This window comes from Anarhichas minor, unplaced genomic scaffold, assembly GCF_050575085.1.
Source record: "Anarhichas minor isolate MPS153535 unplaced genomic scaffold, ASM5057508v1 ptg000036l, whole genome shotgun sequence".
NCBI lineage: Eukaryota > Metazoa > Chordata > Actinopteri > Perciformes > Anarhichadidae > Anarhichas > Anarhichas minor.
Genome location: NW_027466482.1, coordinates 200,322 through 217,566, shown reverse-complemented (window position 1 = coordinate 217,566; position 17,245 = coordinate 200,322). Strand labels below are relative to the sequence as shown.

The 17,245-nt window shown below is 41.6% G+C and overlaps 1 protein-coding gene across 10 annotated transcripts in view; it reads right to left on the bottom strand.

Annotated features, from left to right (window-relative positions):
* Window positions 1-17,245, bottom strand: part of ascc3 (activating signal cointegrator 1 complex subunit 3) — a 193,226-nt gene that overhangs the window by 40,240 nt on the left and 135,741 nt on the right. For 6 of the 10 annotated variants that reach the window (XM_076106877.1, XM_076106878.1, XM_076106872.1 and 3 more), the window contains 6 exons: window positions 13,311-13,397; window positions 12,911-13,087; window positions 8,092-8,317; window positions 7,512-7,666; window positions 4,178-4,276; window positions 3,808-3,976 (listed from right to left, as the gene is read on the bottom strand). In XM_076106877.1, coding sequence (XP_075962992.1) covers window positions 3,808-3,976; window positions 4,178-4,276; window positions 7,512-7,666; window positions 8,092-8,317; window positions 12,911-13,087; window positions 13,311-13,397 — 913 coding nt within the window. Of the gene's footprint in view, window positions 1-3,807; window positions 3,977-4,177; window positions 4,277-7,511; window positions 7,667-8,091; window positions 8,318-9,991; window positions 10,238-11,947; window positions 12,754-12,910; window positions 13,088-13,310; window positions 13,398-17,245 lie in introns of those variants that run through there. The other 4 variants (XR_012957737.1, XM_076106880.1, XM_076106879.1 and 1 more) reach the window with 4 other exon arrangements.

Sequence of the window (17,245 nt, the reverse complement as noted above, 5' to 3'; positions counted from 1 at the left end):
TTCCATCTCTGGAGCCTGATCCAGCTGTTCAATCACCACATGAAGAAACATGTTCAATCACCACATGAAAAAAGATGTTCAATCACCACATGAAGAAACATGTTCAATCACCACATTAAGAAACATGTTCAATCACCACATGAAGAAACATGTTCAATCACCACATGAAGAAACATGTTCAATCACCACATTAAGAAACATGTTCAATCACCACATGAAGAAACATGTTCAATCACCACATTAAGAAACATGTTCAATCACCACATGAAGAAACATGTTCAATCACCACATGAAGAAACATGTTCAATCACCACATGAAGAAACATGTTCAATCACCACATTAAGAAACATGTTCAATCACCACATGAAGAAACATGTTCAATCACCACATGAAGAAACATGTTCAATCACCACATGAAGAAACATGTTCAATCACCACATGAAGAAACATGTTCAATCACCACATTAAGAAACATGTTCAATCACCACATGAAGAAACATGTTCAATCATCACATGAAGAAACATGTTCGATCACCACATGAAGAAACATGTTCGATCACCACATGAAGAAACATGTTCAATCACCACATGAAGAAACATGTTCAATCATCACATGAAGAAACATGTTCAATCATCACATGAAGAAACATGTTCAATCACCACATGAAGAAACATGTTCAATCATCACATGAAGAAACATGTTCAATCACCACATTAAGAAACATGTTCAATCACCACATGAAGAAACATGTTCAATCACCACATGAAGAAACATGTTCAATCATCACATGAAGAAACATGTTCAATCACCACATGAAAAAAGATGTTCAATCACCACATGAAGAAACATGTTCAATCACCACATTAAGAAACATGTTCAATCACCACATGAAGAAACATGTTCAATCACCACATGAAGAAACATGTTCAATCACCACATGAAGAAACATGTTCAATCACCACATTAAGAAACATGTTCAATCACCACATGAAGAAACATGTTCAATCACCACATGAAGAAACATGTTCAATCACCACATGAAGAAACATGTTCAATCACCACATTAAGAAACATGTTCAATCACCACATGAAGAAACATGTTCAATCACCACATGAAGAAACATGTTCAATCACCACATGAAGAAACATGTTCAATCACCACATGAAGAAACATGTTCAATCACCACATGAAGAAACATGTTCAATCACCACATTAAGAAACATGTTCAATCACCACATGAAGAAACATGTTCAATCATCACATGAAGAAACATGTTCGATCACCACATGAAGAAACATGTTCGATCACCACATGAAGAAACATGTTCAATCACCACATGAAGAAACATGTTCAATCATCACATGAAGAAACATGTTCAATCATCACATGAAGAAACATGTTCAATCATCACATGAAGAAACATGTTCAATCATCACATGAAGAAACATGTTCAATCATCACATGAAGAAACATGTTCAATCATCACATGAAGAAACATGTTCAATCACCACATGAAGAAACATGTTCAATCATCACATGAAGAAACATGTTCAATCACCACATTAAGAAACATGTTCAATCACCACATGAAGAAACATGTTCAATCATCACATGAAGAAACATGTTCAATCATCACATGAAGAAACATGTTCGATCACCACATGAAGAAACATGTTCAATCACCACATGAAGAAACATGTGGGGATGAAACAAAGGATCACTCATCATTCATAACTATTTCAATTTCAAAATGCAACAATAGGCCTGCATTCATGAATCAGATGACTGACATAAGAACGGAGCACTATCAGAGCGCTTGATGTATTTTGAATTTATGAACCGTTCTCTAAATCAGCTGGGGGAGGTGCCTAGAAACAGCTGTTTGCGCCACATATAAAACTGTTAGATTTTCTGTAGATATACGAAACAAATATAAGCCCAATACTGACTAACAGCAGGGCAACAATAGGTACAATCAACCTGCTGTGGTTTGGGTAGGTTTTGATCGTCTGTTTATTGAATTAAATCCAAAGTGGAAGAAACGAGAAAACAATTTGTATTTTTGCCATCAGTAGACTTCTTTGCCGGGAGGAGAGCAGGGGCAGCGGAGCCAGGTCTAAAGTTAGTGGGTCTAACAAGGAGTCGGGGCGGACCGGGATCAGACCCCCGGTGCAGTAAAAGCCTCACACTAATTCCCCAGAATAAAGCTTTTAATGTGAAGCAGCAGCAGCACCAACTCTTGGATGCTGATGACAGCGAACATAAAAATGAAGGCTGATGTTTGAAAGCATGAATAAGAATCACAGAGTGAAACAGGAGAGGTTCACTTAGAAGTAGCGACAGACTGATATGGGATTCTTAAGGCCGGTATTAACAACAGTATATCGGCTGATTGTAATGTTCAGATAAAAGCAGATAATATAGACAATCATTCTTGCAATGGACCCCTTAGATCAGGGGTCTCAAACTCTCGGCCCGTCACGTCATTTTATGTGGCCCGCGAATCCGCCAGTAAAAAAAAAAAATTATTGTTTTTTTTAAAGTTAGACTTGATAATAAAAATATCCCCATAGTCGAAGTTATGAGATAGAAAGTCATAACTATGATAGAAAGTCAAAATGATGAGATTGAAAGTCAAAATGATGGGATACTTAAACACACAATCATAGAAGCAGCTCTTTGGCTGGTTACTGTACATTTGAAATGTAAATGTATTGTGAGTACATTGAAGACTACTTTAAACATGGCTTTAAAACACATGAAATACATTGAACAAAGTTATTGTAATAACTTGTTTGATATTTGTCTTTGCTATTTTCTTTAATAGTTTGATCTTTGATAGAGTAATGTGGGTTTCCTAACCCTAAATTAAAATGATTTAAGTTATAATAACAGAAATGTGCTTAAATATATTTTTACATTTATATAACTGCATGTACAATATTTTTACACTTGAATAAACAATAATCAAATGCAGAGACGGTTATTTAACAATATGTTAGGAGTAGTTACATTTACAACCGGTCCTTCGTGGGCGACCATGATGCTGATGTGGCCGGGAGTGAAAATGAGTTTGAGACCCCTGCCTTAGATGAATGGCCTCAATCTTTCTGAATCTCAACCTCATGGGCCTGCATACACACTAATACGGATTTATCTGCAATTAGCTACAGTAATATCGGCCAATACAATTTGTATCTTTAAAAAACATTTAAAAAAAGACAGAAATGTTTGAAGATCGGTGCAATTAAATCTGACTAAAGCCGGCGTCTGGACGCTCAGCTAATAACAGTGCAGAGGAAAAGAAAAAAGAAAGACTCGATGGTCAAAATGAGTACTTGACGTTAGTACAGTGGCTATATTTCTGCTCCATTCTATTTCATAGGGAAATATTTAGACTTTTCAGAATATAATTTTTCAAATATTTCCCTGTCAGATGTTTTCTTAGCATTTGAATAATTGTTTGAGGCCCAAAAAGGTCCAATGATGCTGATATAATACTTTTTCAGTCACAGGAGACATTTCACTACTTTATTTTACTTTTGATTCTACAGTTGCATTTTGCTGATAATCCTTTAATACTTAGGGTTTAAAATGCAGGGCTTTTACTTGTAATGGATTCACTCAGTCTGGCTCTTAACAAGGGACGGCAGCAACTGGAGTCTAACAGCTGGAGACATTCAACAGAGTCAAACAGTCCACCAACTGTTGGTGGTACTGTAGCAGAGTATTTTCAATTCAATTCAAGTTGAGTCAAATCCCTGTTGTCACATCATAAACGCGTGTGTGTGTGTGTGTGTGTACCAGTGTGTGGGGGGTGTCTCTCGGGTAAGATGAGGTTCTGGAAGTTAATGATGCAGACGGCCTCGGCCCCAAGCCAGCGGTCAGACACCACCTTGATGTAGTACTGGGAGGGCAGCGGCTCAAAGATGGGGATGGTGAACACTATGTGCTGAGGCTCTCCTGTTACCACCTGAAGGGAGGAGAACACACACACACACACACACACACACACACACACACACACACACACACACACACACACACACACACACACACACACACACACACACACACACACACACACACACACATAAATCTACAGGACACAAGAACACACATCAACCACAATGTCCTCATGTCAACCGAGGTCCAAGAAAGTCAAAAAACAAACTTGTTTCTTCTGCAGGAGGAAGTGCTCGGAGTGGTAGATGTGATCATTGATGGGATCCTCCACCCACAACCACCATGGCTCACCCACCGAGCCGTGGACCTGAATAAGTGAGGACAAGAGCACAGAACTCACACTCTTCTGAACAGACAAAAAAACACTAACTCACCAATTTTCCAGGTAATAAAAAATAAAATCAAACAGTCTTGCTAATATATATATATATATATATATATATATATATGCATTCATTCAACCTCATTCTATAAATTATTGCTGAGGCTGTAGATAATTGCTGATCCAACTCTATGGTTATTTAAACTTGTTTTTTCAATATATATGCACCACAACAAACAATCTGAAGTGGTACAGGTTTAAAGGTAGCGCCTGCATTCTTCCTGATCCTGAAGCGAGTGTCAAACTATCTTAGTTGATATTATGCTATAGACAAACTAACAGACAGTAAACCTGGGGCAGGGTAATATTCCAGGTTCAGAATACTGATTGGTTTCTGAGTGTATATGTGTGAATGACAGTCTACATGCTGTTTCCCATCTTGTTAAGAATATAATTTAAAGGGAATAACAGTGAATATTTGGATATATGGGGACATGAAAAACATCATATTTTACAAACAATTTTAGCACTGAGCATTGTGTTTTCAATAGAAAATAAAAAATTCAAAAAAATAAAGAATCAAGAAAAAAAAAGAAAAGCTGCTAGTTAAATGTTAAAGAATAAATATCTGGTATTAATCTAAATGAGGAACCATAAACAATCCTCACAGGGCTCTGAGAGTATTTATCATAATGTGTCAGTGTGGTATGCGGCCTGGGTGCCATCGGGGAGGCGGCTCATGTGTCGGTACATGTGTCCCGGCTCTGCAGCCGGATCAGGGCTAAGCCGGCGGGTCTATCATTACCACTCTCCCATGATTGAAGCATGCATCGCTAATCGGACATAAACATTCATCTTCATATTCAGCCCCGCTACAATGAGCTTCCTATTCCGCTCAGACTCTATGACAAACTCTTGAATAAGCTTCCCAAGATCCTCTCTGGCCTGCCTGCCCACTGAGGTGGGACATGCTGGCGAGGGCGGAGGCATTCTGGCTCTCAGGGACAGATGGAGATTCCATGGCTGTAAGAATAAGGTAGGGGGAGCAGATCTTCTTTTCTCCATTGTGAACATGTGACCATGACTACACTGGCTGTGTCACTGAGCAGTTTTGGTGCTCAAGAGACAGGAGGAGACAAATGCTGAAGTCCAGCCCTCCCCGGACCTTCTGAAATCTGAAACGTAGCTCTTTGCTCAGGGTTCATACACATTTTGACCAATGGATTTCCATGACTTTTCCATGACTTTAAACCAAATTTCCATGACCAAACATTTTGTGAAATCTCGGTGTATACATGAAAAAGTGAGAAAATGTAGTATTTAAACTAACAATGAGAATTCCAAACATACAGTATACCTTAAATGACACAAACGAATGAGAGACAATAGTTTGATTAAAAGAATAAACATTTATAAATATACTCTGGTTGACAGGCATTCATAACACTGACACATCATAGCTTTAGTAGCTAGTAGCATCCAGCTAGTGCACATATTGCTTTCCCTTTTGTAGTGCAAATTTTTCATTGAACCCTGTTACTGTATGGCTTCATATTAACTCCCACTGTTACTGTACAGCTGTTAGAATTGTGGCCTATCTTCTATTTGCAATTAATATGCATTCAATCCAGTTCAATTATTTAAATGAAAATGATAATCTACTCTGGCTAAAGTAGTTTATCAAGAGTAAAATAATAGCTGTGATCTATACACACCTCTGCATTAGCAACCCGCTGAAATGAAGGTACAGGCACCATAACCCTCTCATTACTTCAGGGTTCTTGAGAGCAACGTGGGACTGTTGGGACTGTTGGTACACTGGCTGTGGTCATCACAGTAAACAGTGTGAACAGTGTGATAAGAGGACATGTGAACAATACAGCGCTTTTAGAATCTCTGCTCAGCACCTCAAATGTCGTCTGATGCCAAACTCAGTGATCATCACTGTAGTTGCTGCTACTTGACTATATTGAAGACCTCTTGACCTCATGTGAGCCTCCGTGTGACGGGATGCCTTCGTTCTAAACCTTTTTTCTATCTTGCACAAAAGGTATGAAGACTTGTACTGTAGGGGGGGGGGGGGGGGGGGGTTCTCCTGAATCACACAACATAGTGGTATCACCAGGCTAAGCACATAGTTTGGGTTTAGTCTGTTCAGGTTTTGAGATATCTGTCTCTGAGATTCCTACCTACCATACAGTGGACGAGAAAGGAATCTTATTACATAAATAAAAATCATATTCAACATTAACGTGTCTTTGCAGAGGCAACGTCCCAGATAGCCTGGATAATCCACAGACCTCTAATACAGTATCATGTTTTACTTGATCATTTATTATCCTGTATTTAAGCTGCTACACTGCTTCATGTGTCAGAATCTTTGTTATTAACATTATATTCAGAAAAAAACAGTTGAATGTAGCCTGAGATTCCATGGTCAACGACTGCTGCAATCTCATTGCTGTGTACTCGACAATAAGAAAAGGATGTGAATAACACCTGTGGGGTTCTGTCCCTACAAACAATGAGGGCTGCCAGCAGTGAGATTCTCACTTTCACTTACTGCTTACTGCATCAGTGGGAGAAGCAAGAAAAGCACAGCACAGCTCACCCTGCAGCACACCAACACATGAACACGTCTGCTCGAGCCTCGGGGGCAACACACAGGTGTCCTTAAACACAGCAGCTCTGCTTCACCGCTGGCTTCTGCATGCCTGTGTTTAAGTAGTGGCACTCTAAACTGACATAGTGCAGCAGATTCAGGTTCGGTGTATTCATCGATCACTGCATTTGAATGGGATTTCAATGCTCCCTCCACGTCGTCCCAACTGTCGTCTGTGTGTATACACCAGGCTGTCCGCCCGCGTAGCAGCGGCTGAGTTGATAAAGCGCTAACGTTACAGCAGTGTGTGTTCTGGTAGTTATGTTAGCAATAAGCCAAACAGTGCAAACTGTCTGTGCAATGTAGCGGCTCGGGGGGGTCGGTGATGCACTTAGCTGTGCTATCACCCCTACCGCCAGGGGCCGGTTAAGAGTACTGAGTGAGGAGTATGTATCTTTAGGTTGTAGTAAAAACTGGCAGGCTGATAAATGTGTCTGGAATATGCAACAACAAATGAAGAACATCTTGAAGGCTATGACATGTACTTTCAATTAAATAAAATCAAATGAAATATAAAGAGAAGCAGAATACAGCAGTATGTATGTCGTCCATGTTTACCTGATCATTCCAGCGGAAGTCAGGCGTGACGATGAGACGAACCCGTAGGACAGTGCGTGTGATTGGCTGAATGTTAGCCTCCATTGTGATTGAGGGGATCTGGTGGACACACTGTTTGACTGTTAGGCCGATGTTGACATGGTGCAGCATGTGACCTGGGAACAACATACCTGGTATTAACATCTGTTTTGTATCATAATTCATCTAATGTGGTTCATACAGATTAGTCAATTCTCAAATAAATCAAATTTTCAAATAACCTTGGCAGCTAAATTCAGCATTATATACATTTATACAGCATTAATTCCATCAAGCAACAACAAAGAAGTGTCACTACTCTGCTGTTTCTCTTTACAAAAAATGTTTTTGTTCACTGAAACATTTCAATCATTTAGCTGTTTGTTTTATCTCTTTTGAGCTACTGTCAATAAAAATCATCCTAAACCACTGAAAGGCTTTTAATTTGAAACATCTGTTAGAGACATGTTGGGTCCATTGTCATATTACACCTGATACTTGGGTGCTTTGTGCCAGTGTAGTTTACAATAATTTATACAGTCTGAATATCAGTTGTTTTTACCAATCTCATCCTTCCTCATTTCCTTCAGTTTGTCCACAGTGAGCTTCTTCTCCTCCAAGCGGTTCAGTACAACATGGCTTAGGTTGTGGAACTGGCGGAGAGGGTGGGCAAAGCCCCACAGCCGCTTATCTATCATCTTACAGAGGGTGAGCAGTCGGTAGGTCATGGCCGGCCACCGCTTTCTCAGGGCAATCTCAAACAAAGCCCTGACGATTCGAGCAGCATTCTGTGAGACGTGAAAACAGCAGGAGGAGAAAAAACAAAATCAACATCAATCCCAGAAGTATATGTATTACTGCTGCAATTATAGACAGTAATAGTTTAACAGTACACTTTAAAGCTGGAGGGAAACACATTGGTAGTGGAGCAGAAGTCACTGGAAGCAGCTGTAGGAAACATCATGCTGTATACTGGTGATTAATCATGTGTGATCAGGAGGAGGTCTGGCTGGGCTCAGAAGTCCAGCTTGGCCACAGCTGTGCACTGATGGATTGCTAATGTCAGTTCTGGAGGAGAGGTCAGGTATCAGTGTTGCTTGCTGATACACTGCTCAAGTGTGGTCAGGCTGTAATTGATTTGGTCAGGTGTTATTGTGATCTGATTGTCTGGTATAGTCTGAATGCACTCTAGAGGGGGATTATTGAAATCGAACTGTGCTCTGTTTGACAGCTTTGATAGGTGAGACCAAGAGGTCTGGCTGGACACAAAAAGGCCTGAAGTCTGGGGAGAACAGATGCACCGAACAAGGATCCTGTTAACTCGTGTTCATACTCTTCTGCTCCACATTAAAGTACTGTCTTCCACTGCACAAACTACTACCAGTGTACTACAAACACTTCAATCGAGTTCCAGCTGCTTCAACCCCACTACCATTTCCTCTAATTTCGGAAATAAACCAGTAGAGCTTGTCCTTCATGATCTCATCATTAACATTATAGGAACCTGCTCAATTTTTGCTATGTAAAGTTTATCTTATGCAACTTCAGAATCCCACAAAAAGATATTTGGGTGTTGACCAGTTATGTTTCAGCCCTGATCTGGCACAGAATTTTTGAAGAGGTGCACATAACATACGTGGGCAAGTATATGAAGAATAACGCGTGTCCCAGCTGCTTGTCTATGGGTATTGTGATGTTTGTTCACCCCTTGGGTCAACAAATACCAGGGGATGAAGCCTGAGCAAGGGAAAACGACCCTGTAGGAACAGGTGCTAGCTGGGGATCATAATAAGTAATCAGTGCCTCACCCGCCACATGATACAATCATGGGGAGAACCAGCTGTAGCTCATCTCCAGTCAGCCCAGCACAGGCTGGAAAGCTCCACTCCAGCCACAGTCAGAGGAAAGGCACAAGGACTGCGCTGCTGTAGGCCTCTCTCTCAGTTCAGTGGATGACAAGAACCAAAAAGGAGAAAAGCTTGACATTTCCTGTTGGTTGTCACTCACAGTGTGTGTCTTGTGTGTCACTCCTTGGAAGAAGAAGCCGACTAGGACTGAAATACCCCGGACCGAGAAGGATTTCTGTTTTTTGCTCCATTCCCCTTTTCAAAATGAAAGGACACTTTTGGTTGGAACTGAGATTGACTTGTATTAGTCCTTATTCTCCAAGCTTGGTCAAGCCTCCCGGTGGCAGAATTGCAACATATGGTGGAGAATACTGGCATTCTGATTACTACGCTACGACCAGGGAAATTTGGTTCTGATCACCATGGAAGAGGCTATAGCGGCACTTTCAAAAAGTCAAGCAGTCTTACAAGCAGCCATTGTCAGCCTAGCCCAGCGCCCTAGGAAAACCTGGAGCCCTAGGAATGTACTTAAAAAACTGACTTTGAACGTTGACGTGGAAGCATACCTTGAGGTGTTTGAGTGGAAGGTGAAGAATGTCAAGTGGCTGGCAGAACATTGGTGGGACCTCCTTCTTCTTGGCCAGGCCCAGCGATCATGCCAGGACTTGTAGCAGAGGCGGCGAACTACAGGAGCCTAAGATGAGCCATCCTCACCCAGTATTGATACAGCCTTTCCGGTGATGAACCGATGTATCCATGCCCTGCCCACTAACACCAAAAGGCGGAGGTGCCCGGAGAAAGAATTTCCCATGCCAACCACACCATCAAGCTAGGCAACCCATATCTATTTGTCACCTCCTGCTGGAAACATGAAAAGTTGAGGCATTACAGCTTGATTTGCTACCGCCCAAAGAGAGGACCCAAACCTCGCCCAGGCCCTTCGAATTGTACAAGACATAGAGGGAACCATACAGACAACCAACCATCACTTTGCTATATAAAAAGGTTTTATATACAGAGTAGTAGTAAGATGGGAAAGGCAAGGGTAAGCCAATGGCTTGTCCCTAGCCAGTATGCCTCCAAGGTCCTGTTCCTGGCCCACCTCAGACTTGAGAAAACCATGGACAGGGTTGTGAAAATATTCTACAGGCCTGACATAAGGGGAGCCATCCAAAAGTGTTGTTGCAAGTGCAAGGACTGCCAGCTGACTGTCCCCAAGGTACCGTCTGTTATCTTAACTCCCTTCCAACTACTTGCCATGAACATAGTTGTGCCCCCAAGAAACGGTGGAGGATATTGATTCATCCTGGTCAGTACGGACTATTCCACTCATTACTCTGGGCCAGCTGTGGCTCAGTGGTAGAGCAGGATTGTCCATGTCAATGTGTCTTGGACAAAACACTTAACCCCAAATGAATGTGTATGAATGGTTAGTTAGAGTCCTGATGGGCAGGTGACACCTTGCATTGTAGCCCCTGCCATCAGTGTATGAATTGGTGTGAATGAGTGAACATGTAGTGTTAAAGCGCTTTGAGTGGTCGGAAGACTAGAAAAGCACTATACAAGTACAAGTCCATTTACCCAAAGTAAGTGCCCGATAATTAGTGCGAGAAGTATTCCTTCTGTTCTAAAGAACGGGTATAGTGCCTGAAATCCTGACAAACATTGGTACCTGTTGTATGTTTAAAGTAATGCAAGAACTCTGCAAAAGGTTGAGCGAAAAACATATATGCACCTCTGTGTACCACCCCCGGACCGATGGCCTTGTTGATGGATTCAACAAGATGTTCTAAAGCATCCAGCGCAAGGTCATGGAAACTGACTCAAAGAACTGGGACGAGCTCCTACGCCATGTAATCTTTGCCATTCGGGAGGTGCCAAAGAACTACTAGATACTCCCTGTTTAATCTCCTCTATGGTTGCCGGCCTGGGGGGCCAAAGAAGCCTGGAACTATCACCCCACCTCTGTGATTGAACACATCGACCAAATGCAGCACTGGATGGCCCAACTGTGATGAGTAGTGAAAAGACACCTTGAAGAAAAATAGCCAGGGCCGAGTTTATAACAGTGGGGCCAGGGTAAGGGAATTCCAGCTTGGAGAAAATGTTCTGGTGCTGGTTCCAACGAGTGTATGCAAATTCCTGGCAATTTGGCAGGGGCCGTAAGAAACAGCAGAGCTCACAAGAGCAGTGAACAATCAACCCAGCAACGACAGGACCTCTAGGAGTTGGTTTCTTAGTATTCTGACATGTTCTCGCATCAACCGAGGTGGACATGACGGACCCTGGAAGATACTTCGACAGAGGCCTTACCAGATCCCGAGAGCGGAATCATTGAGGTGTCTCAAAGTGCTCGGTCAGGCACCACTGTCCTTGTACCCCCCAATTTCTGCAATGACTTTTGCAAGTTGAACGAGATTTCCCGGTTTAACGCTTATTACATGCCCCGAGTGGATGAACTCAAAGAGAAGCTGGGTCCGACAAGGTTCATCAGTACCCTGGACCTCACAAAAGGATTCTGGTAAGTACCCCTGACAGAGCAGGCATTGAAGAAAACGGCTTTTTCCACACCTGAAGGATTAAACCAGTAGTCCTCGTGTTTAGGGTCCATGGCGCGCCAGCGACATTCCAGCCATGATGGACTGGATTCTTCAACCCCATCTGGTCTATGCGGCTGCTCAGTTGGATGACATTATTATTCACAACCATGATTGGTCCTCCCACATAGCCCTTTTACGAGGGGTCCTGGAAGCGCTGAGCGCAGAGGGCCTGGTGGCTAGAAATGCACCTGGACCACTACCAGGAGTATCAGGTAAAATCCATCATTTATGGCCAGCTATATTGTATGCGTAAAACAGGCAGTCCCCATAAGTTTTCACTGCATTAATTAGTTTAGCTGTGAAGTTGTCAGCTGTGTGTATGCTTGGCTTAATCTGTCAGGGGTCCACCAGTGTATTGCAGTGTATGGAGCCCGTCCTTGTGACCCTTGATTTTGGTAGGCACTTCATCCTCCAGAGGAATGCTTCTGAATCCGGTCCTGGTGCATTCCTATCCCAGGTCAATGGATAGGAGCACCCGATCACCTATACTATACTAGCTACTAAAACATGGAAAGAACTTGCCTTGCAATAAAATGGGCCATCGGAAAACTTAATATTTCCTGCTGGGACGAAGGTTCACCTTCATCACAGACCATGCAAGAGGTGCATGGTGTATGTCAGTGACCAAGTAAAACAATGCACAGGTCACTCGTTGGTCTCTTGAGTTGCAGATGATTAACTTCAAGGTAGTCCATAGAGCCAGGAAACTCCATGGGAATGCAGACACCCTAACACGGAGGGATGGGTTCCTCTGGGACATAAACCTGTTACCTAGTTCTATTACAAAAAACAACATCCAATGCAGCATCAACATGGACAAGACACTTAAACCGGTAACTGCACTAATTGTACAGAATGAACCATGACGGATTTAGTAACTGATATATTGATTTGTCTTGTAGTGTGTGTGGATGTGTAGCTCCTTTGTCCTCACCTGTGCCACATACGACAGGTCTGAGATGAGTGAGAAGCTGTCCACCTCTCCTCGGCTGATGTACGTCTGAAGCAAAACATTGATCTTGCCATAGCCATTCTCCACCCCACCTGCAGCCGGCAGCTCACAGTAGTTACACAGCAACTGTTCCAGCTCCTCCATCTCTTCATCACGGACCTTCCATCACACATGCAAAACATGATGTACAATTCATATTACAATTACATCTTTAATGGATAAGTACATCCTACAACTACATTCTGTTGTAGGACCTTAAATGTAGACTTCAGAAATAATCAGTTGGCTTGGTGGATGACTACAGGTTTAAAATGACTTAACTTTTATTTTGGAAGATAACTTTGACAGCTGTTGTTGTAGCATATACATGATGTCCTCTCACCTTAAGCTGGTCAAACTCTTCAGCCTTGGAGACAATACTGAGGATGTCAGCTTCTGTCCGCTGAGAGTTGAAAAGTTCATTGAAAGTCTTCAAAGGAGGAGGGAAAGGGAATATAAGGGGTTAATGGAGTTTCGATCAGAACAAGTCATTATGTCGGAGTGATGAACACCTACCCGATGAACACAAAAAAATCTTTCGTTTGCAAGGTGACAATACAATAAGATTAAATTAGATGATTAGAAAACTTTATTAATCCCCAGTGGGGAAACTTATTTGCCACCAAAAACTTATACAGACAACAATAGACTCATACAGACAACAATAGACACAGTCCACAGTGCACAACAGACAAAAACACATTATAAAGAATAAATAATATTAGAAAATGCCATATACAATATGATTGACATCAGTCAGATGCTAAATCTAAAAACAACATCTAAAGGTGTTCATTAAAAAATCGAACTGCTGCTGGAACGAAAGACCTTCCGAGTCGTTCAGTAGAACACTGAGGCATCCTGAGTCTCTCACTAAATGAGCTTCTGAGTCCATTAACAACACTGTGTAGTGGATGGCCTTCAAACAATCGTTTTTAACTTGGCCCTTGTTCGCTTTTCTAAAGTGACCTCTAGTGAGTCCGGAGTAAGGCTGATCACTGAGCCAGCCTTCCTGATCATCTTATTGATCCTGTTTTTATCATCCGCAACGATGCCGCCCCCCCAGCGGAGCACAGCATAGAAGAGGACACTAGCTAAGATCCCCTGGTAAAAAACACGAAGAAGCTTTCTGCTGATATCAAAGGATCTGAGCTTCCTCAAGAAGAAGAGTTTTGACGGAGCCTTTTTAAATACAGCATCAGTGTTCTTTTTCCAGTTTAATTTACTGTCCGGATAGACCCCAAGTTATTTATATGACTGGACAATTTCTATCTGCTGACCCGCAATTATCACTGGGGAGACCTCCTCCTTCTTCCTTCTGCAATCAATAACCAACTCTTTGGTCTTTCCAACATTTAGTTTAAAATTGAAATGTCATCACACCAGACAAAACATATGTTTGCTGAGGGATTGAGCAAATATCGTTCTTTGATTGAAAGGAACAGGACACACAAAATTGTGAATTTGTAACCAAACACAATTTCCATGATTGCTTTAGTTGTTTGTTTACTTTAATTGTATCATCTCTATTTCTTGGGTCGGACCCTGGGTTCAGTTGGACAGCATTAGTATAGTACCTCTATGGTGTTGTATCTGATAAAGAAGTTAGTCTACCTCTATGGTGTTGTATCTGATAAAGAAGTTAGTCTACCTCTATGGTGATGTATCTGATAAAGAAGTTAGTCTACCTCTAGTTAGTCTACCTCTATGGTGTTGTATCTGATAAAGAAGTTAGTCTACCTCTATGGTGTTGTATCTGATAAAGAAGTTAGTCTACCTCTATGGTGTTGTATCTGATAAAGAAGTTAGTCTACCTCTATGGTGTTGTATCTGATAAAGAAGTTAGTCTACCTCTATGGTGATGTATCTGATAAAGAAGTTAGTCTACCTCTAGTTAGTCTACCTCTATGGTGTTGTATCTGATAAAGAAGTTAGTCTACCTCTATGGTGTTGTATCTGATAAAGAAGTTAGTCTACCTCTATGGTGTTGTATCTGATAAAGAAGTTAGTCTACCTCTATGGTGTTGTATCTGATAAAGAAGTTAGCCTACCTCTATGGTGTTGTATCTGATAAAGAAGTTAGTCTACCTCTATGGTGATGTATCTGATGTAGAAGTTAGTCTACCTCTATGGTGTATCTGATGTAAAGGTTAGCCTACCTCTAGTTAGTCTACCTCTATGGTGATGTATCTGATGTAAAAGTTAGTCTACCTCTATGGTGTTGTATCTGATGTAAAAGTTAGTCTACCTCTAGTTAGTCTACATCTATGGTGATGTATCTGATGTAGAAGTTAGTCTACCTCTATGGTGTTGTATCTGATGTAAAAGTTAGTCTACCTCTAGTTAGTCTACATCTATGGTGATGTATCTGATGTAGAAGTTAGTCTACCTCTATGGTGTTGTATCTGATGTAAAAGTTAGTCTACCTCTAGTTAGTCTACATCTATGGTGATGTATCTGATGTAGAAGTTAGTCTACCTCTATGGTGTTGTATCTGATGTAAAAGTTAGTCTACCTCTAGTTAGTCTACCTCTATGGTGATGTATCTGATGTAAAAGTTAGCCTACCTCTATGGTGTTGTATCTGATGTAAAAGTTAGCCTACCTCTAGTTAGTCTACCTCTATGGTGTTGTATCTGATGTAAAAGTTAGTCTACCTCTAGTTAGTCTACATCTATGGTGATGTATCTGATGTAGAAGTTAGTCTACCTCTATGGTGTTGTATCTGATGTAAAAGTTAGTCTACCTCTAGTTAGTCTACATCTATGGTGATGTATCTGATGTAAAAGTTAGCCTACCTCTATGGCAGAGGTAGCCAACACGGTGCCCGCGGGCACCCTATCGCCCGCAGGGACCACGTGAGTCGCCCGCGAGACATGTTCTAAAAATAGCACTAGTCACATGGAGCTCCGTCTAAAATTGACAATATTGACAATATTTCTTGTCATAAGAGAGTTGGGTACCCAGAGGCGCACGGCGGACAGCCAGGACGAGGCCACCGCACTAGGTTTTCAGGTTCTGAATGGCGGGCGCTTCCCGTTGGCGCCAGACGCGCGCCGCGAGCGCACCCCGTCGTCAGGTCTGTAAATCCTCGGAACAGGCCGCGGGGCAACAACACAGGGGTGGCGGGGGTAGAGGCGAGGCAACGCAATCCGACCGAAAAGGCCCAGACTAGAGGTTTGAACGCGGGCGCCCGAAGACGCTCGGCTATAGACGAGACTTTTTACTAGTTTCTTCGTGGAGAAAAAGGTACCATTGGAAAAGCTGGTGTCGGTGACTACAGACGGGGCTCCCGCGATGACGGGCCGGCATGCAGGCTTCATTGCGCAATGCAAAGGTGACCCAGATTTCGCAAAATTTCTATATTACCACTGGATCATTCACCAGCAGGCGCTATGTGCAAAAAGTAACCGGCTTTAATCATGTGATGATACAAAAATATCAGAGATGTGATACCTCTGACTTTCAAATGTTGAAACAGATTAACAGAAATAACAGTTGCATGTTTAAATATGTATGTGTAGCTATACCATCATTCTTGTGGAAATCATTATTAATAATTATTGTGAGGAATAATTAACTGACATGTGATCAAACAGTCTCTTCACATATATTATTATTATTAAATGGTGATCTGTCCAACTTTGTTATTCAGGAAGTTTGTATCAAATAAGTAGCCCTTCGTACTACTCGGTACCCTTGAAGTAGCTCTCAGTTTAAAAAAGGTTGGTGACCCCTGCTCTATGGTGATGTATCTGATGTAAAAGTTAGTCTACCTCTAGTAAGTCTACATCTATGGTGATGTATCTGATGTAGAAGTTAGTCTACCTCTATGGTGATGTATCTGATGTAGAAGTTAGTCTACCTCTATGGTGATGTATCTGATGTAGAAGTTAGTCTACCTCTATGGTGATGTATCTGATGTAAAAGTTAGTCTACCTCTAGTAAGTCTACATCTATGGTGATGTATCTGATGTAGAAGTTAGTCTACCTCTATGGTGATGTATCTGATGTAGAAGTTAGTCTACCTCTATGGTGATGTATCTGATGTAGAAGTTAGTCTACCTCTATGGTGATGTATCTGATGTAAAAGTTAGTCTACCTCTAGTAAGTCTACATCTATGGTGATGTATCTGATGTAGAAGTTAGTCTACCTCTATGGTGATGTATCTGATGTAGAAGTTAGTCTACCTCTATGGTGATGTATCTGATGTAAAAGTTAGTCTACCTCTAGTAAGTCTACATCTATGGTGATGTATCTGATGTAGAAGTTAGTCTA